The following is a 15962-nucleotide window of genomic DNA, read 5'->3' on the forward strand; positions in this document are numbered from 1 at the left end:
TAAGTTAAGTTTTATATCATACGATCTATGGCCATGTTACAGAGCGATGGTTCAGAGAACGTATCGAGCAAACCCCTCCTTATTCACCATGGTGATGAGAGAACCCAACGCACACACCACTTGCATAGAATGCAAGATGTTTCTCCTAATGAGGCTGAAGATAGCGTTTACAAGCTGCATTCTGTTGCCTCTATGATACATCATTTTGCCAATGCTGAAGACGACAAAAAGCAAATACTCACTAGAAAGCAGCAGTTGGCCCATTGCTGCAATATGCTTGACAACCAATCGAAATTCGACAAAGTAATGGCACTGATGGCCCTTGAGGTGCTGCCATTAAAGCATGTTGATTGTAATGGAGAGGTCTCTCATCCTCATGATGATGAATCATCAGTGCACATTGGTTGGGACGATCCTTATATCATTCAAAAAGAATTTCAAGGTAACATTACGTACGTTTTAGAACACCCTCGGCGAGAAGCTCCTAAATTTTAGTGTTTGTCGATTTTACTACATTTCTTCTAGCCTTTTTAACCTCATCTCTATATTTTTGTACTTTCCTACGAGCATATACTATGTCTGATGCCGGTGTCATATGCGTTTCGGTAACCTTATGCATTTCGGCCCAGGTACCCAAACGCATGACAGTTTTGGTTATGCAAAAACGTACCCAAGCATTTAAACAATAGGGTTCAAAAACGAATGGTGGAATTTAGCATGCAAAACGGTTCGGGTACACAAATGTTCTGGTTCATATCGAACTATTTTTAAAAGAGGGGTGCTAAGAAGCGATGCTGTGATTTCCCTTGCTAAGTTTATGCAGAAAAGTACAACATTAATGGCGAGTCCAAAGTTTGCTTGATTGACAAGTGTTAAATTTTAAACTCGCCAAGAATTGTGTTCAATTTTTTACTCATAACGTGTCATAACATCGCACTACGATGAAATCACATGATTTGAAACACATCGCGTTCCACAATGTTACACTTTTGCATAGGGTATCAAAACGCATATTACACCGCCTTTTAGTAAGGAGTATTGCTCTTCAGCCACCCTTCTGACGTCGTTTTTGACAACCTAATAGCAATCTCCATGGCCTCAGTTTCATTGATAAAAACCAAGTTGTTCATTTTGCAGCAAGTTCTTTGTTTTACAGATGCAGATGCTGGATCTAGTATAGATGAAGACAGAGCAATATCTGAAATCAGAGATTTGAGCAGATTGAGGGATTTATCAGAATATCAGTATTCAGAGCACTTTGACTCAAAGATATTTCTTCAAGTACGTTTCATTGATTGTAAATTAAAGTCATGATCCAAGCGAAGTCTTCTAAACTTTGTTTAAGGAAAGGTAGAGAGTCCATTTGGCTTTATCCCATAAAAGGTTTCATTCTTAACCGAATTTGCAATCGTTGTCGTGATGCTACATGCTAAATGTTCAAGGGAAAAGTTTTTAGAAATCCGCTTTTGCTAATGTGAAATATCTATATATTGGTACATTATCACAGAGAGGTGATCAACGCAGAGAGATATCTATCGTAGGAATGCGTCCATTGTAGGTTGCTGTCTGTTTAAGTAGTTGTCTGATGTGGGGAGTTGTCTGTTTTAGGGAGGTGTCTGGTGTAGGGAATTATTCTTTGTAGGGAGGTACCGTTGTAGGGAGTTGTCTGTTGCAGGAAGGTGCCCGTAATCTGGACGTCACTAGTTTCAGGGTAATACTATTTGTCCGCTAATTGGAGAAGTCCTTTGGCTTGGAGTGTCAAGTTAATTGAAATTGTAGCACTATCCTGAACCCTGATAGTAACTGATTCATGAGCTGCTACGTAATCTGTTCATGGGTTCTGGGGTGCATTGATTATACTCTTCATTAATAGGATTGATGCTTCGCATTTGAATAGTGTCAGTCCTAATCAGTTATACTTTATTTGCAACAAAATCTTCAATTTTTCGATGATTTTTTCTGAATCTTGTTCGTATTGAAGTCATTTGAAGCTAGATTTTTTTGACACGTGTATGTTAAATCTTGTGCCTACCTTTTTTTCAGGTCCTTGACAAAGCCATGGACCTAAGGCCCTTCATGGACATGTATTACCACAGCGGCCTATCGTCTCTGTTTTTGGTCCTCCACAACCCAAAAAGCGATCTTATGAGAAACTGTAGCAGCTGGGAAACATGGCTGCATTCGAACGTCGGCTTCAGGAATTATCTTGAGCACGTATCCGACGAAATAGACGACTGGCAAAGGGAAGAGGACACCAAAGAGGAAATTCGAAACAGACCAGTGACTCCTGATGCACCACCACGAGAACCAACACCTGTGCCAGTAAAGACAGGGAGCAGGTATTTCCCTCGTAGTTAACTTCTGTCTATTGGAAAGAGTTTTAGTGATCTAACAGTGCGTCTTTGTAATCATAGAAACTTTCAAGAAGATATTCCCTGTGAGTTTTGTTGTGACTTATTCAAGCATGGGTTTTTATTTTAGTCACAAGTTGATAACTAGAGCTGAAATGCTTGAGATGAAAGAAGCAGAAGACGATAAAAGCAAAAAGAAAAACCGAAAATCGAGGGCCCAAAGTAGAAGTCCGGGTAAAAGACCGCCTTCGGAATCGAAAAAAGCCCATTCACCGGATAAAAGGGAAAAAACGAGCTCTGGTAATAATACATATTTTTAAATTCTAAAAATGGGTTTGCTTATTCTCATTTGCAAATTTATTAAATGGCCTGAGGAATTGGACAGAATGGCATCGATTTTAGCAGGTGCAGATTCTATTCTAGAGAAGACGATATTGTCTATTGAAGTGTTTTTAGTTTCTAAGACCTTTGTCTTGTTTGAGGCTTAAATGGGTCAAGAAAAGACCTTTAATGAAGGACTCTTCATTTTGAAATATGACCTAGATACAGAAAAGGTAGCTTTCTCTACTTTAAGCAATATTTTTATTTATCAAGTTAAGCGGATTTTTGAGCAATATAAACATCCCATGTTGTGGTATGTTCCCTTTTATACGAGTTTTACGTAACCTTTTCTTCAACAGCTATGAAGCGTACTCCTTCTGCAAGGAAGACAGCATCCCGGGCTGGTACGGCGAGAAAGAGTTTGAAGTCGCACCAGGAGAAAAAACCCGAACAAGAAGAAGAACATAATGCTGATGCCGAACAGGAAGGAGAGAAAGAGTACGCGTTTCATGGATATGATGTTGGAGATGAACTTGTGCATGTGTCGGGGGAGACTTCATATCTCTTCCCTTGTGACGGTGACTTGATCAAAGTTGAGAAGTCCGGGTACATTAATGGCAATACATCAATCCAGACCGCTGTGTACAATAGTGATAATACAATTGTATTGAATATCAAGAACCCAGTTTTACAGTCCAAAGAAGGAAACAAAGTAGATTCCATTGATGCATCGTGGAACATGTCACTACTTAGCAAACAGGATATTTCCAACAACGGTATTTCTTTGGATAAGTTTCTTTGCTAATTTTATAAACTTTTTGGATTTATGTTATATTCTTTGGTCGTCGAAACATTTTACCTTCGGTGCAAGAGTCTCCACAGTTTGACCTCAGAAGTATGCTTCAAGTCTAGTTTAAGCAGTGTATATCTGATTGAGATCGGAAAAAAGATCTTCCTCCTTTTCCCTTCTCATCAACACACCCTATTTGCCACTTCATCAGAGCGCTGGGAATTGGCCCCAATTTGCATCAAATTATGCCGTTCACATTGAGTGGCATTTTCTTTCTTTTCTTAGAGGAGGAAGGACAGGAAGCAGGTGAAGAGAATGAGTACTTGCGTTTGATCTCACAAATCCCACCCTTACCAGAGATAACTGATCCTTGCTTTGAAGACAGTTTTTTGACAATAAATTGCAAAGATGGAATGCGCCTTGGAATTGATTGCAGAACATCAACTGCATGGCGAAGAAGGCTGGAGCAACTATCGTCATCTTTAGTTGATGCTAAAAATGCAGTTTACAAATTGCCCGTCTTGGGTGGAAATAACAATCCTGTGAACCCCAAGGGCAACAGTCCGAAAGGAAAACGAAACAAGGAAGACGAGATAAAAAGGCAGGAAGAATTAGAAAGGCAACAAGAGAAAGAAACGCGGGACAAAATCGAGTATGCGATTAGCGATGTTTGCCAAATGAGAAGATCGCATCTTAGCACATGTAATTTGTCTGTCAGTTGTCCTGATGGCTTGCAATTGACATTTCTACATGACGAGATCAGAAATGGAGATTTCTCAAGGGTTTTGCATGTACGGCAAGAATATGTCGTCAAAGGATGTGGAAAACATTCCTGTGAAAAGACAAGGATCAAAGTATCGGAAGAAAGCTCCCGACTTGTGACTATGGATGGAACTGTTGTCAAGGTATTATGTTATTTTATTTGCATGTTTGTGAGAGCTACTTGTTTTGGAATAGGGCACTTTATCGGAATATCATTGGACATTATCGGGGAACATGTGATATTGTTTGTTAAAAGCCTTTTGACATATTTGAAGACTATAGCATTAAATATGAAAAACCTCTCATTTACAATTCAAGCCTTTAAAGCATATCTGTGTCTTCTCCTCGAAATATGTAAGATATTAAAGGTGACATTACATTTTTACAGTTTAGTCTCTTTTTTATCTTAGTGGCTATTTGATACCAATTCAATGACTTTTTAAGTTTTGTCATTTTTCTTCAGTATATGAGAGATGAGTCAGTGGAGATTCTCTTTGCTGATGGGGCTGTGTCCAGTTGCCCCTCCATTGTTTCTCCAGTATTCAAAAATAAACCTGCAGATGTTATTGATCCAAACGCAAGCCTGGCGAGTGATTCTGGGTCCAATCTAAAGAAACTAGGAGCAAATCTTAAACAGGTTGTTGAGAATGCTGAAGACTCAATGGAAATAAACTCTTTCGAGTGGTTCCTTGTAAATGCATCGGGAGAAAAATATCACAGGACTTCTGAAGAGGCCAGGCTGCAAGATCTCATCGTCTCACGAGCTGTATGTCCAAGAACAAATCAGGTTTGTCAAACTTTTTCATAATTATGATTTTTTCTGAAATGAAGAAAAACAAATCTTAACAAGCTTGTCAAATCAGTGTTGAAAGCTGGGAGGTAGCAATGCAATGATTTATTTGTCTGTAATTTTTACAAGATACTAAAGAAAACTTTTAGTCTCTAGATATACCACAATATTTAACAAGATTGCAATGCAAATTTTTTTAAATATTTACGTGTGGGATTGGAGCATGTATGTTATTTTAAACTTTTACATTCTTTTTGATTATGTAATTTTCTGATTCTAGATCATCATAAAATTGATTGTCAATTGATCACCTCATCCGTACAAATCTCTCTCGTAGAATAAGGAAATCATTTGCAGTATTTTCCTTCAAGCATTCGATGTATTTGAAAATGTAAAATGACTGTCCGGAAAATTTTCAGAAAATTTCTAGGTGTTAAATTTACTTTTTGAACACTAGCAAAGAAAGCCTTATGGTTGTTTAATTTTATTTTTGACGTTTCTAGAATCTTTTTCAGGTGGTGGAAACAAGAGAAGATGGCGTGGTGACAGTCAAACGGCCAGATAATACAACGATAGTTGAGCATAGTGATGGTACACGAATCACGTCATATTTTGAAGAATTCGCATTTGGAACTGACAATGAAACCGGAGAGGAGGAAGTTAGGCCGCATGCACCAATGGAATGTGTCAAGGTATTCACTTTTGGGATGTGTAAATATTTTGTAGATCATAGATCATTTCGTTACAATATTGGTTTTTGTTGTATTTAAGCTTTTGTTCCAGTCGTAATTATTGAGATATGTATCGTAGTGAATTTTCAATGAAATTATGTTCTCTTATTGTCATCTGTTTGTGTGCTAAAGATCTTTTCTGACACTCAAAACCAATATGAAATTCATAAAATGGGCGTTCCTCAATTCCTGTCTTGCCCCAGCCCATGCTCTGAAATTGTTTAGAAGCACTGGAATAGTCTTTTTTCAATGCTTTGATTCCGATTCTAGATTGAATGTGTTGGGTATGCAACAGTGCTCATCAATATAGTGAAGAAAGAAATAAAGACAGTGTTTGGGAACGGAAGCGTCATTACTGCATCACTGAATGGAGAATACAAAATCGCAAAGCCTGATTCATCAACTGTCTTTGTAAATGATAAAGGTACAACTCAAAAGTATTATTTGATTTCTTTCTGTTAACAACATCATAATCATCATCATCATTTAAAACGCACATAAAGTCATGAACGAACCATGTTTTTAGTTTGTTGTGTCCATCGAGAATTGGCAGAAAGAAGGTTGCAAATATCACAGTGATAAAAGGAAGTGTTTAGTTTTGATTTAATGATCTTTTTTTATCCGAAACGTTATCGAAATTTGGAAAACGACACTTTAGTGTGTCATTAGATCAACTTTTTTGTCAATCCTTTAACTGCATAGATGAAAAATATATAATAAACATAATGGAGATAGCATAGAGTTAAAAATGCCTAGCTCTTAAGGTATCCGCTTTGGCTTGCCTAGATCTGTGGTTTCTGGAACCTATTTGCTATAACTAATATTTATTTTGCTCCATTCAGGGGAAACCTTATTTGTTCCAAAGAAAACAGTCCCAGATATTGCGTCCTACAACGCCGGCAATCTAGCCTCTCTCTTCAATTACATTGACGAGCATGGGTCACCTTCTGGTGTCTATGTCATAAAGCCTTCATCGAATAATTGCCTATCTGCCGTTGATGACCTTGGAAACAGCTTCAGTGTATCTGCTACGGGAGAGGCTGTAGTGGAACGAGGCCAAGATTTGTTGGGTAAGTTGTATGCAGGGGAAAATTTCTCTTTTGGATGAATTAACTATTTTGATTGTCAGTTAAGGGAAATTAGTGAAGTGTCTCAATTAGAGTGAGTCGCTACATAAAGCATATTTCATTGTGACAACAAGAGCACAACTTGTACCGCTAAAGGTACTTCATTGTCTGCTGAAAGTAAGCCCATTTTTTGAGAAAATTGCAGTCAATCTTTTATAACAAATAGTGAATGGGATTTAAAAAAAACAAGAATGCTGGAGGCGTTAGTGAGCTTTTCGAAATTGGTGTAGTTGATGTAATTGCTTCTCTTTGTTTTTGATCGTGAAAATTTTCATCAACGAAAGTCAGTTTTCAATGTCTCAATCAACTTTAGGTGTCAAGGATTTGTTGAAACCCCGTTATTTTGTGCTGCACAAAGATGGAAGTGGAGAGGAACTCTTAAGGCAAGCTGATATATCAACTTATCTTGAAGAGGCTGAAACAGATCCAGGTGTGGCAGTTTTAAAATCAAGCGCCAAGAACCAGACTGATGTCTCTGGAATAACAGTCCTCCGTCCTTTTAAAGGTAGTTTTTGCTGCTTCACAAGTATAGTGCAATTGTCTCAAACTCGATATTAAGTTATTTGTATAACAGAATTCTGGCACAGCCATGCACTAAAGAACCATCTTATTTACTTGTTTATCATTTGGCAATTTGCCTTCATTCGAACCTATGCTGGACTTTGACTTTTACTATTAATTTTTAAAAATTCCATTGTTTTAATTACTTAGAAGCTATTGTTTTGTTAACCTGTAATATTTGTTACTCACTATCCTTTGTTAAGATAGTCTTACTTTTCCATACTGTGTAACTTACAACCTTGATGAACCATAATACAATGCCCTATGTCTCAAATAATGGCTAAATATCCTTTGAAAACAATACACCAGTTTTCTCATTAACGTTTTCTGGCTTTTTCGTCTCCTAAATTTCCATACAGCCTTGCTATCAATGATCTTTGTTCACAGCAGTATATGTACTGGAAGAGTTGTTTAGGTATTTTCCGAGCAAATGGAGCGAGGTAGTTTCAGGGTCAAGTATTTCCAGAAGAAATAAGTCAGAGTAAATTTTACTGTTATTTCTTATCTCAAGGGACTAATAGTGACATCTGGTTGATGAAAAAAGACGAAGAAGACATAATACCATCTGATCTGAAGGAAAGGGATTTTAAAACATTGCCGGCAAAGGAAGTTAAGTCGCCAGGACCAATATTTGGCAGCAATGCAGGTATAGTGATAGGATTTCTTCTCATCGAAGTTCTGATACATTGAATTCATTAAAAACCGACAGTCTTAGATGATTCTTGTTTGGATACACTCATTTTAATTCAAGCTGCTTGCTGTTGTGCAAATCACAGGAGTATTTTTGGCTTTTTTTTTCAGGGGTAGCCTTTCAGGTTGCAACAAAGCCTACACCAGTGCCCCCTCAGCCACCAAGAAGTTGCCCAAACGTACTGGAAATGCGATACATAACTCATTTTAGTGGCTTAACTCCTGAAGATAGAAAGAAGATGCTCGAAGGCATTGAAAATTATCGAAGACTCTTCAAGGAACAGTTGGCATTAGAGAAAGATTTGCTGCCTAATGACCCTAGAAGTGTGGAGGAGAAAAACAACGCACAGGAGCTTCTTGAAAAAGTAATTCTTTATTTCCTTCGTTTTATGCCTTTAAAATCTTTTGTGTTCAAAGCAAAGAACAAATTAACATACATTTTTTCTTTGAATAGTTTAAAGATATGATGGTTAAAGAAGAGCAAGTTCAAGGTAAGTGAAATTGTTTTTAAAAAAATCACTTTTGTTCAGCTTAATGCTTCTTGTAAACAAAGTGGTTCTATCAGCAGATCTTCGTTACAAGGATATGTACTCAGATGAATTCTGGATTAAATTTGGAACTAGAATTGATATTTCTTTGTTCCTATAGAATATAAACAGCCCTACCATCCTATTTCTCACGCAGAACCTAATTCAGTCCTACAGTATATCCCATAAGCATTACAAACCACATTTATTACCCATGAACCTGTTGAATTCATTTTGCATTCCCTAGGAAATTTAACCAAGCCAGCAATCCCAGACAGCAGCCTTGGCCAGGAATATTTAGAGGCAACGAGAGTGCCACCTCCGCCGCCAGCAGAAAGAGCGAAACCGCAGCGTCTCGAAAAGGAGTGGGAGAAAGATAAGATCGAGATTGCGGAGCTTAAATATGCAAAGGAGGCTTTGCGCTCAGGGAAAGTGCCACCATATTTTGATACTGAAGAAGGTGAAAAATTTCTTTTAATTATGTTGATCATGAGTAATTTCAAACTGGACATTCCTTGTTGCCAGGAAAGAAAGCTAGTTACCAAAATATTTAGGTACCTAATTTTGTGAAATTTTGTTGAAAAGGAAACAACGATTTTTAAGAAAAGTTCAACATAGTTGTCAAAGCAAAGTTTTATCCTACTTGGAAAATGGCATTTTGGCTTTGGATCATGTCGCAGTGGATGTAGTATCGGCTTTTGTAGCAGATGGCTCAAGGCCTCAAAAAAAGGCATACGATGGAATCGTTTTCTTTGAAAATTTTTCAAGCTGATTTTTAACAGTCATTGGTTTGCACCTTACACTTGGCATCTGAGCAACAGGTTCTATCTCTGATTGTCTAAAAGAGCATCTTGTTGCGTTTGAATATTGAGTTGACTGATTTTTTTCCAGGTCAGCGTTTCCTGTATGCAATAAAAGGACAGCCGGAGCTTGAACGACTGGCTAGCGATCTAGCCAAAGAGACGGTGCACCCGTCTTATCGACCTGTCAGTGCCACCTCGACGGAATCAAATGGCATAACACCCGAGCTATCCACTATGAGTCATCCTTCTGGTGGTAAGCCGTTAATATGCCTAATTCCTTGTCTCAGGAAGGAGTTAGAAAATCATTCTTGTCCTTTGAACTCAGCATGAACTATTTTGACTTTGAATGGTGTTTTAGAACGTTCATATTTAATTCAATTCAATTCAATTTTATTCGTGTACTACAGAAGAAGAATGCTTTAATACAATGAAACGATCCATAAGACATACTAATGAACCATTTTAATGACCGGAATTACTTTATTTGTCTTCGAAGTATCCTGAATTAAGGGTTGTCCAGAGTTATCGAATGTAAATATTGAAAATTGGTAGGAAATTTAAATGTCCACTATTCAGTTTAGTAAATATCAAATGTTTCATACCTGTGTCATTGAATGCAGTATGCAATAATGGCCAAGTAGAAATGCTCCATTTCTTTAGGTCTACTAGTAGATCTAAGTGACTATTGATATTCTTGGTGCCAACAAGTGCCTCTAATATAATAACAATTGATCAAGTTACAGGTCAGGTAGAAATATGCTGTTCTGTAGAAATATCCAAGAAGTTGTAAATTCGCATTTTGAAAGAATATGAACATGTTTTTCTTTCTTGTTCTCAGAATTCTACGACCTCCGTAAACAGAATCATGTGGAGAACCAGGAATCGAACTCTGTCGAGTTTTTTGACTCATCAAGAAAAGATTCCCCAGCCAACAGCAAACTAAGCCTGACTAGGCCTGGGAACCCCACGCCAGCCGAGGCTATAAATGGTGACTCGGGTCTGGGAATACACAGAGACACTCAAAGTAGGAGCCGGCCCTACAACCCCACTCCACTGCATGCTGGGAAAAACAGCTCGCATGTTAAGATGGAGAATAGCATCGAAGAAATGCCAGAATCACGCGAGCATCATGTTGAGAGGGATGAAAATCTCCTTCAAACTACTTTGCGAAAGCAGCAATTGCAAGAAACTGGTCCTTTTAATGATGAGCTGTCACAAGCATATATTATGACCCCTAATAGAGAATTCGCCATCGACACCCAGTTTGGAGGTATGCCTGCATATCTAATGTTATCAGTCTTGTTTTGACAGCAAGAGCTTTTAGTAATGAACTTTGGGTTATGGTGGTATGAACATCCAAAGTCCATAAACTGTATTCTGAATATTGTATCATTTACTGCCATAAGCCAAAAGTATGTCAGGGCTTGACCACTGTTGCTTACTTGCTAGGGAAAAGTAATTTTGGTTGTCCGACCTGTTTCTTTGATCTGGTCAGCTTATCTAATCTCAGGTAAAAAAGTTAATGTCTTTTTTCGTCAAGACAAACTTTCCCTGTGTATAAAGTTTGCGTTTTAGCCGTAGTGAAAGATTTTGACTTAATACTCAAGGTCCACTTTTCAACAAGTTATCATACTTTTAAACAGAATCAAGATCAAAGCTGATATTTAAAAGTCAAATGAAGCTTAGGTTATCTTTTCTGTTTAAGCACTGTCATTCAGTTTTTAGATTTATCATTTTTCCAGCATGTTGACACACTTTTAGTAGGAATTAAGATCAAAACTGATATTTATCAGCATAAATTAGTCCTCTGTCTGCTTCGATCTGGTTACTTTGTCTGTTTCGATTGGAATTTTCGAGGGCTCTTCAAATCTCATCAAATGCTGATCTTATCAAATGATTATTTTACAAAATTATGTATTTGGTTTGAAGACTAAAATTAGCTTTAGCTTTAGGTTCAATAACTCAGCGAGTTTTTTTAAGATATTTTACATTACAACATCTGTTTGTGTACTTTTTTCATAAATTTATCAAACTTGTCATGCACTCATCTTACAATGAAAGGACCTTTTATTTCTATTCTCACCTCCGACAACAGATCAATCACCACGGTACTCAAGCCTAACCTACTCAGTGACTGGAGACCCACGAAAAGAGGCTGTCCGATTGCCTGCCTCGATCAAGGGCTCCAAGCCAGGTGCTTTGCCAAATCACAAGGTATTGGAGGACTCTGTGAATATCTATTTGCAATTGTATTTCATTTACCCAATGCATCAGTTAATGTGAATAATGCAGTGTTCACGTAATGCGTCATATTTATTCGCGAAATAGTATATCTTGTTGATATCATTAAAGGCCAGTAAAATTCCATGTGCCATGACAATTACTTATATTTATAAATATTTTAGAGGCTAGTGACAAAATTTTAAATTGTCCAGTTAAGGAGAAGGTATTATTTTTCTAGTCGCTTTGCAACGTTGAAATCCATTCTTACCACATGAGTAGTTTTGAAGTTTTCGCCAGAAACTATATTCAGGCGTATATTTTTGCTTGTATTTATGTTTTTGCATGTATAAAAGAAGCCTTAAATTGTTCTTATGATCATGAAATATTTAGTATTTGTTTCATCTAGATCGATATTTTTGAAAATGATTTTGAAAAAAGCAAATATTTCACAACATACTAATCTTGATTGGCCTATTTCAATCCACAACTGGGTATACATTTTCAATCTTGTTCTTTTGGAACCGTATTCTGACGTTTCCAAACGACAGCCGAAAGAGCTTTTAGTATGTTGTGAAATTTTTGCTTTTTTAAAGACATTTTCAAATTTTGTAGCGCCGAAAAATTGTTCACATCGATATTGTTGTTGTAACCATTTTTAGTCAGCAGTGTTTGTTTTGGCCATTACTTTGTTTCAATTCAAATCATAAACAAGTGGTTGAAGCAACTTTTTAGAGCAGTCTGTTAAGGTTTGAGCGTTGCTGATGTTTAGGGTTTGCCTTTTAGTTTATGAATATCGAGGAGCCAGTCAGGCGTCAGGTAAAGACGGCTTCAATAGCAGGAGCAGTGAAACCAGAGACAACCTCCCGGTTGCGGGGGTTTCAGCTTTACCCCGACTTGGTTGATTTCGGTGTTCTCAAGGAGGGTGTTTCATACTCGCAGACAGTAATGCTGAAGAATGTGGGCATCGATAATTGTAGATTCAAAGTAAAGCAGCCTCCACCTTCTACCGGATTGAAAGTCATCTACACACCTGGACCAGTAAGCAATATTCTGTTATCTTCCATGTTGACTGTGGCATATTGTTTTGGAAGCAGATTAAAATTATCTGTGATTTATCAATCCAAAATAGGCAAAATCATTGGTTTTATTCAGCAGTACTATAAAGTCTAGAAACAAAAAATCATATTTTTCAATGACAATACGATTCAATCATGCAGCCCCATATTTTAGTAGTCTTTTCGACATGCTGAAAACAAGATATGTATAGTTTAACTGGCTCTCCAAATCTACCTCAACTTTCGCAAGAACTATACCACATTTTGTAAACAAGGCTGAGTTACAAAGATATTCAGCAACAAAACAATACGACGACGAGAATCCAATGTAACGAGATGAAATTTTCAAAATAAATTAAATCTAAGGATTACTAATATTTCACCCCGGCATACAGGGCTTCATCAGAGTAAAAAATTTTTTTCAACATGCTTTGTTCCTGAATATCTTTCGTATTATTACTCATTGCAAGATTCACAGAATCCGGCGGACAGCCTATCCTGCGGTTCTTTTTTCTTACACACTGAGTAACAAAGTTGGATTGTATAATCTTCTGTACTGAATTTAACAAGCAAAGCTCTCGTTCTACGATAGTCGCCACTCTTGTCACCATTCTGCTGTTTTAAAACATTTGAAATACGTTCGTATATATGCTTCCCTTTATAGGTGACAAATTTCTCACTGTAAACTCTAAGATTTGATATACTTGTTTCTGTAGGTTGCAGCAGGGATGGCAACGCGGCTGGATGTTGAAATATTTGCTGTTGCTGTTGGTGTTGAAGGCAGCTCTGGTGTTGGATCAATCAACCATTATATCGAAATCATTAGCGAAACAGACAATCTTTATTTGCCTGTCACTGCTGGTATCTTTTCATCAAAGCTTTCCCCTTTGTCAAATGAATTTCTATTAGTGAGCGGTGTAGGCTGCCCTTGAATTATAAAGCTTTTTTATATGATTCATTACTTGAAAGTTACTTATAACAATTTCAATAAGCTACAGAAATAAATCGATTTTCAATGAGCTTTATCTCAATTTGCTCTTTCTGGTTTTTCTGAAAAACCTAATGTGAATACAGAATAGTGTCAATAAACCTGAGAATAAATCCTCCTTCCTACGGTGAATCATCAAAATTCTGACAGGTTTCCTAAAAACTGATGAAAACAATTCCAAATAAGGGAGGGTTTTTTTGTTTTTATTAAAGACCTTCATCATGGTGTTCGTCGAGGCGTTCAGCCGTTGAACTTCTCCTACTTCATGGCACTGTAAATTTTTTTGTATTTATTGTTCCGTTTAGCTTTAATTGCTTTTCAACCTCTTGGAGAGATACCTTCTAGATTATTTACTGATTGAAAACCCTTGGCTTAGAGTGGCCTCAACCACAGACTTTCGACAGTATTTTAGCTCTATATCATTTTGCCATAAAATGACCTTAACCGTCGAAAGCTATTCTAACTTCACACGAATATGACAACAGAAGCGAAACTTCTCCACGAGGCGGTCCATCTGTAAACACTCTTGTGCTTAGCAACAGACCGTCCTCAAGGGACGCAATCACAAGACCAAGAAAGGACTGAGGTATTGAGCTACAAGTAACTTCTGTATACTTAAATTTGATAATCAGATAGAGTCATACCTTTGGCTTGGGAGCTTTGCGTATCCAATGCCCCTTTGGCAGAGTGCCTTTATGGTTGCTCTTTAACCTGAACTTGATTCGAAACTTTGAGGATTAACCTATCTTGATTCAAAGATGAAAGATTTATTTGCTACAAACTAGTATTTCAGTTTCCAGCTCATTTATTTGTCAATTTTTACAAGTTATGTTCAGCTAAGAGCGTTATCAACCCTTTTCTAATAGTCATAAATTTTCGTACATTTTCAACACTATCTAAACGCTTTTCCTCCTCAAAGGATCATTTTTCACGTTCACTATTAAGTTACAAATAATTACTTGATGATTCATACAATGTGAAAAATATTCCACTATCCTCTGCCAACAATTCATTTTTTCTAATAGATACAGGAGATTCTACTCCTCAGATAAGCGTCATTTGTCTGCAGCCTCTCATATGTAACTTCAATGAGAGGCAGGCTAGATATCTAAGTAAATTAAGAAATCAGCTTAAATCCCAGGCGTTAATTACTTGAAGCTGTCGAAGTCGAAAGAAAAAGAATGTAGTCGACATACAACATATGATTTAGCAATCATGATTTCATTTCAGGTTGTTTTGAAGCCATGGAAACTCCTGTAATTGAAAGAATAACAAAGAGAACTCAAGCATTGCTGAATCGCAGTTAGTTTATTAGGACTGGCTTCAAGCTCTGGATTCAATTGTTGTAAAATTGTTATGTAAATAGTTCTAACAATGACTGTATACACATTTACTTTGTGAGTATGTTCTGAGCCCACATGCTGATTAACCTTTTTCTTTTCAAAGCGTGTTTTGTCTTGCAAGCAAAAGAAATCTGAAAAGAATTATTTAAACGGTTTTGATAGCGATTAGCAGTTTGATAGCAAAGAACACTCTTAATTTTTCAATGGAAGGCCACCACAATCTTAATATAGGATAACTTGATACCGTTTGTTCCTTCGAAATCAACCTTCGAATTCCTGTCGTGTTATACTTCCCTTGCACCTAAAAGCATGAAGTGCTGTTATCAACTCACCGTAATTAGCTTTTTACTTTGTTTTCAATTTTAATTTTTCGTTTGCATGTAGATAAATGTGCAAAAATTCAATTAATGGCATCATATTTAGATTTTGATTTCGAATCCTTTCAATAGCTTTATTTTTTCATAGAATTGAATGTAACATCTATTTTCAAAAAAGTTTGGTACAGGCGTTATCGAGAATAGTTACAGTAAAAATCTGATATTTTGCCAATCAAACGCTTTCAAGATGCATAGTCACATTTTTACTGTACCGAAAGATCAAACTAGTTGCATTTGTGATAACATCTTAAGTTAATTGTGGAGAACCACTTAAAAATGGAAAATAACTCACAAGTGTAATGTTTCGGTGTGAGCTGTCTACCATTCGTTTAGCTCCAAAAATCTTGTTTTCAACGATTTCTCTAAGTTTCCTTTCTCGTGTTAATCCACTGCTGTTGTTCTGTACTTACCCTGCACCTGCAATCCTTCCTTTTTAGTATGTTGCTTTTGGGAAGGAAAATTCTAGGATTTTTATACACACCAAGTGTCAGCTCGTTTGTATGAATTGCCATTATCCAAATCG

At 37.0% G+C, this 15962-nt stretch overlaps 1 protein-coding gene across 2 annotated transcripts in view; it reads left to right on the forward strand.

Annotated features, from left to right (window-relative positions):
- Window positions 1-15102, forward strand: part of LOC135685626 (sperm-associated antigen 17) — a 32134-nt gene extending 17032 nt beyond the window's left edge. For both annotated transcript variants that reach the window (XM_065201614.2, XM_065201613.2), the window contains exons 9-30: window positions 43-442; window positions 1157-1281; window positions 2044-2339; window positions 2482-2651; window positions 3032-3448; window positions 3748-4367; window positions 4688-5011; window positions 5530-5706; window positions 6016-6169; window positions 6588-6815; window positions 7186-7377; window positions 7945-8079; window positions 8235-8488; window positions 8578-8614; window positions 8898-9110; window positions 9542-9706; window positions 10292-10723; window positions 11549-11667; window positions 12460-12714; window positions 13448-13592; window positions 14174-14305; window positions 14950-15102. In XM_065201614.2, the coding sequence (XP_065057686.2) occupies window positions 43-442; window positions 1157-1281; window positions 2044-2339; window positions 2482-2651; window positions 3032-3448; window positions 3748-4367; window positions 4688-5011; window positions 5530-5706; window positions 6016-6169; window positions 6588-6815; window positions 7186-7377; window positions 7945-8079; window positions 8235-8488; window positions 8578-8614; window positions 8898-9110; window positions 9542-9706; window positions 10292-10723; window positions 11549-11667; window positions 12460-12714; window positions 13448-13592; window positions 14174-14304 (4989 nt within the window). In that variant the 3' untranslated portion in view covers window position 14305; window positions 14950-15102. The remainder of the gene's footprint in view (window positions 1-42; window positions 443-1156; window positions 1282-2043; window positions 2340-2481; window positions 2652-3031; window positions 3449-3747; window positions 4368-4687; window positions 5012-5529; window positions 5707-6015; window positions 6170-6587; window positions 6816-7185; window positions 7378-7944; window positions 8080-8234; window positions 8489-8577; window positions 8615-8897; window positions 9111-9541; window positions 9707-10291; window positions 10724-11548; window positions 11668-12459; window positions 12715-13447; window positions 13593-14173; window positions 14306-14949) is intronic.
- Window positions 15103-15962: the final 860 nt, after the last annotated feature.

The sequence above is a fragment of the Rhopilema esculentum genome, chromosome 15 (assembly GCF_057945365.1).
Source record: "Rhopilema esculentum isolate cy_ngs chromosome 15, ASM5794536v1, whole genome shotgun sequence".
NCBI lineage: Eukaryota > Metazoa > Cnidaria > Scyphozoa > Rhizostomeae > Rhizostomatidae > Rhopilema > Rhopilema esculentum.